This window comes from Palaemon carinicauda, chromosome 1, assembly GCF_036898095.1.
Source record: "Palaemon carinicauda isolate YSFRI2023 chromosome 1, ASM3689809v2, whole genome shotgun sequence".
NCBI lineage: Eukaryota > Metazoa > Arthropoda > Malacostraca > Decapoda > Palaemonidae > Palaemon > Palaemon carinicauda.
This window is the reverse complement of record NC_090725.1, coordinates 218393447-218398446: the sequence shown is the minus strand read 5'-3', so window position 1 is coordinate 218398446 and position 5000 is coordinate 218393447. Positions and strand designations below refer to the sequence as shown.

General features: G+C 38.0%; 1 protein-coding gene across 1 annotated transcript in view; it reads left to right on the top strand.

Annotated features, from left to right (window-relative positions):
* Window positions 1-461: 461 nt before the first annotated feature.
* LOC137653999 (uncharacterized) overlaps window positions 462-5000 on the top strand; it is a 5385-nt gene continuing 846 nt past the window's right edge. Inside the window, exon 1 of the mRNA XM_068387636.1 lies at window positions 462-4874. Within this exon, the coding sequence (XP_068243737.1) occupies window positions 1248-4874 (3627 nt within the window). The 5' untranslated portion in view covers window positions 462-1247. The remainder of the gene's footprint in view (window positions 4875-5000) is intronic.

Here is a 5000-nt window from a genome sequence, read left to right as displayed (position 1 = left end):
ATGGGTGATCATTTTTGCACCCAAAATTCTTCTTTGCCAGCGAATATTCATGCGTGCAGGAAAAATGAATAAACTGACCGCATCATCGTTCACAAAATAGGATCAAGAGTGTCGTCATAGAAGATTCAGGATAGCATAAGACGAGAAACAGTGAGAGGATACAAGGAAAAAATGACATATCAACATTCCATTGACTCAACTAAGAACAACATACACGTCTTTAAACGATATTTATGACTAAACTAAATTCAATGTAAGTATTGAGTGATGTGTTTTCTCCTTATGTTTATCAAGCGATTTATAATTAATGATAATATCTGTTGTTGTATTATGCACCAATATAAAAAATAAAAGAATATATATATAAATATATATATATATATATATATATATATATATATATATATATATATACATATATAAGTATATATATATATATTGTAATATAAATAAATAATTCTGTTGAATAGTTCGGGAAAGATTGACTAGACAATTGTTCAAATGCCAGTTAACTACTTGTTCCCCATTTGTTGGCAGGAACGAAGGCTTCGGAGGTCACGTCACAGCAACGAGAATTATAGTCGGGAGTGAGAAGGTGTCTGTCTTCAAGGAAGGTCACTGATACTTTTGGAAGATACGGTGTTGGATCCGGTGTTTCGCCGTTGATTTTGGAGCAATCAATTCCGTTCCCATGTGATGGTTGTGGCTGTTTGAGAAGCAGCGTGGGCCCTCTCGAGTTACGTTGGTGTGGCCTGTTTAAATGTGGGAATTTCAGGAGTGTGGCTTCATTCCTGGATTGTAATTTCCAGGTGTATCTTCGTATCGGTGGCTGAAGAAGAACCTCTCACTCAAGAATTTGTTTTCGAATACTCTCTCTTCACTCGGAGACCTCTAGAACTGCTTGTTTGAATGTCAGCTAAGTTTTGTTTTATTATATTTATTAATTATTTTTCCATGAATATTACCTGAGCTCTTAGATACCGGTCGTATCTGCAAGTGTTTGTTATTTAAGCATAATAAAATGCTTTGAAGTGTTGTTTTGTGTGTAATTCTCCTCCTCATAATTAAACCTGTTTTTAAATATGTGTTATGGTTGTTCATGATGTGGACATCGTAACATATTTGGGGGCCATGTCCGGGATCAATGAATTTCAATTTAAGCAAAACAGGTTTAAATGAGGAGTTTATTTAATTGGTGTAGGTTTGAGTTTAGTTATTTAATTGTTTTATAGCCATTGTAACCAATCATGTCTGAGTCTGAAACGGAGTATTTAGAAAGTGACTTTGACGTAAAGGAATTTCTGTCGTCCTTACCGGGGGTTGCAGCTTTTCAAAGTCTGTGTAAACGGGAACTTGTGTTAATTGCTAATTATCTAGACATAGGTTTTACTATGGATATGAAAAAGGATGATTTGATAAAGGGTTTGATAGGACACCTAGGTATTGTAGAGGAGAAGGCAGAAGTTTCAAGTGTAAAGGAAAGTGATAGCATAGAAGCTTTGAAACTTAAAATAAAGCTGAAGGAGTTAGACATAGTTGCCGAACGTGAAAGAGCGGAAGAAAGGGAGAGAGAGAGGAATCTTGAGCGCGAAAGAGCGGAAGAAAGGGAGAGAGAGAGGAAACTTGAGCGTGAAAGAATGGAACACGAACTAAAGTTAGAGGAAATTAAAGTAAGACACAGACAAGGTAGTGGAGATTTCGATGAAGCTAAATATATGAAGATGGTTCCCCCTTTTGATGAAAATGAAGTAACTAATTATTTTATAACTTTTGAGAAAGTAGCGAAAGGAATGGGCTGGCCTAAGACATCATGGTCTATGTTATTACAATGTGCATTGAAAGGTAGGGCTCAAGAGGTATTTTCTAGCTTGTCTGAGGAGATTTGCAGTAATTATGACGAATTGAAAAAGTGTATTCTCAAAGCATATGAATTAGTGCCAGAGGCTTACAGGTTGAAATTTCGTAGGCTTTTTAAAACAGGAGATCAGACTTTCGTAGATTTTGCTCGTATAAAAGCTAAATTGCTTGACGATTGGTTGAGGTCTAAAGGAATCTGTGATTTTAAAGGGTTTAAACAACTAATATTGTTAGAAGAGTTTAAGAATTGTTTATCTAAGGATTTGAAGGTACACTTAGAGGAGCTTCAGGTTGAGAGCTTGGAGAAAGCTGCCATTGTGGCTGACGAGTACTCGCTGACGCACAAAATTTTTGAAGGGAAAAATTTGGTTAGGGGTAGAAGCAGCAAAGAGGGTTTTCAGGAATTGAAAAGTGGTAAGAGTAAAACTGAAAACGCAAGTGATTTGGATAAAAGTGTTGTAGCTCCAGTATTGAAAGGTAGTAGTTTGCCTAGTGGGCAGAGGATGCCAATTAAATGTTTTAACTGTGGTAAACTGGGCCATAGAAAGGCCGACTGTTGGTCCTTAAGGGACGGTAATAGAGAGCACAAACCAGTTGCTCTGGTAAGCAGGGTAAGTGCTGATAGAGAGATTAATGCATTAAGTGAGGGTGAGAAAAGCCCTGGGCTCTCTGATTTGGAGAGATATAAGTCATTTGTGTCTTATGGTAGTGTAGCTACAGAAAGTGGTAAGGGCAGGAGAGGATTAGTTATCCTTAGAGATACAGGGGCCCTACAGTCATTGATTTTGAAAAGGGCATTGCCTGAAGGTTTTGAGTATGAGGGTAAGGAAAAGGTATTGATTAAGAGTTTTCCAAAAGAGATAATCTCTTGTCCGTATGAGACTGTGGTTCTGCAGTCTGATTATGCGACGGGTCCGGTTAGGGTTGCCGTTGTGGAAGAAATTCCTGTGGAAGGAGTTGATTTGATATTAGCCAATGATATTGGTGGTAATAGGGTTTTAAGTAACCCACGGTTACTTAGTTATCCTCAGTCATGTGCAAGCACAGAGAGCTTGGAAGGAGAATTTCCTGGTATTTTTCCCATGTGTGCTATCACACGATCAAGGCGGAAATTGGAAGCTAGTGGGGATTCTAAGATTGACTTATCGAAGTGTTTTCTGGGAAAATTTGGTGATTGTTCTGAACAAGGTAAGGTTTTAGCTGTATCTAGAGAGAAATTCATAAAGGATCAAGAAAATGACCTAGAGCTAGCCGAGATAGCTGCAAAGGCTTTTTCAGATAAGGAAATTGAGAACATTCCAGTCGGGTATTATGTCGAAAATGGATTATTGATGAGAAAATTTAGATCCTCTAAGGTTGCTGCCGATGAAGAATGGGAAGTTAATTATCAAATAGTCGTTCCTCCAAATTACAGACCCTCTATTTTACATTTAGCACATCAGAATCCATTTAGTGGCCATTTCGGAGTCAATAAAACTTTTTGTAAATTAACTAAACACTTTTACTGGCCTGGGATTCATTCTGATGTTAAAGAGTTTTGTAAGACATGCCATGTGTGTCAAATGATCGGAAAACCGAACCAAAAGTTGACTAAAGCTCCCCTTGAACCCATACCAGCCATGGAAGAACCATTCCATAGGGTATTAGTGGACATTGTTGGTCCATTGCCAAAGTCAAAAGGTGGAAATCAGTATATACTTACAATCATGGACAGATCCACTAGGTATCCTGAGGCCATTCCGTTGCGGAATGTCTGCTCTAAGAATGTCGTAAATGGGATGTTACAATTTTTCACTCGGTTTGGATTGCCTAAAGAGGTTCAGTCGGACCAGGGTTCAAACTTCTTAAGCAATGTATTCAGACAGGCAATGCAGGAACTAGGTATCAGGCAGGTAACTTCATCAGCGTACCATCCTCAGAGCCAAGGGGCTATAGAAAGGTATCATCAAACCTTGAAAACTATGTTGAAAAAATTTTGTTTGGAGAACAAAAGCGATTGGGATAAAGGTCTGCCCTTCCTTCTGTTTGCGTCCAGAGAAATCCCCAATGAGTCGTTAGGGTTTTCCCCTTTCGAGTTGGTATTTTGTCATCAGGTTAGAGGACCTTTAAAATTGATTAAAGATCAGTGGATTAATAATGTTGAAGATTCTAATTTGTTGGACTATGTTTCAGATTCCAGGGAAAGAATCAGGAAAACCTGGGACATAGCAAGAGATAACTTAATGGAAGCTCAGCAGAAGATGAAAAAATACTATGACTTGGGAGCCAAAAAGGTTGACTACAAACCAGGAGATGAGGTATTGGTATTTCTTCCAGTAGCAGGTCAGCCATTAAATGCTAAGTTTTCTGGGACTTACATAATAGAAAAGAAGGTAGGAAATACGGATTATGTTGTTCTTACTCCAGATAGGAGAAGGAAAAAGAGGTTGTGCCATGTTAATATGTTAAAGCCGTATTTTTCAAGGACGCCAAAGCCAGTCTTGTTGAATATAAAGTTAGATAATAATAGTAATCAAGAGAAACTTAAACTTGAGACTGAGGTTGAAGACTGGCCTATTTCAAATTCAGAGGCTTTGAGGAATTTGAAGAATAAATTGGTTCATCTTGATGAAAGTCGAGGTCAGGAGTTGAGCGATTTATTCTACGATTATAAAGATGTATTTTCAGATGTCCCGGGCAGGACCTGCTCATTACAGCATGATGTTGATGTTGGCAATTCCAATCCTATTAAACAACACCCATATCGCTTGAGTCCGCAAAAGGCAGAGATTGTTGAACGGGAAGTAAAATATATGCTTGATCATAAATTAATTGAACATAGTAGTAGCCAGTGGAGTTCCCCTGTAGTACTTGTCAAAAAAAATGATGGTCAATACCGTTTATGTTTTGATTACAGGAAAGTAAATGCAGTCACCAGGACAGATTCATTCCCAATTCCTAGGGTGGATGACTGTATTGATCGTATAGGAAAGGCCAGATTTATCAGCAAGTTTGACATGTTGAAGGGTTACTGGCAGGTAGGTTTGACAGATAGAGCCAAAGAGATATCTGCTTTTGTTACACCCACTGGTTTATATTCCTGCAATGTCATGCCATTTGGAATGAAAAATTCGGGTAGTACTTTTCAGAGACTCATGAATATG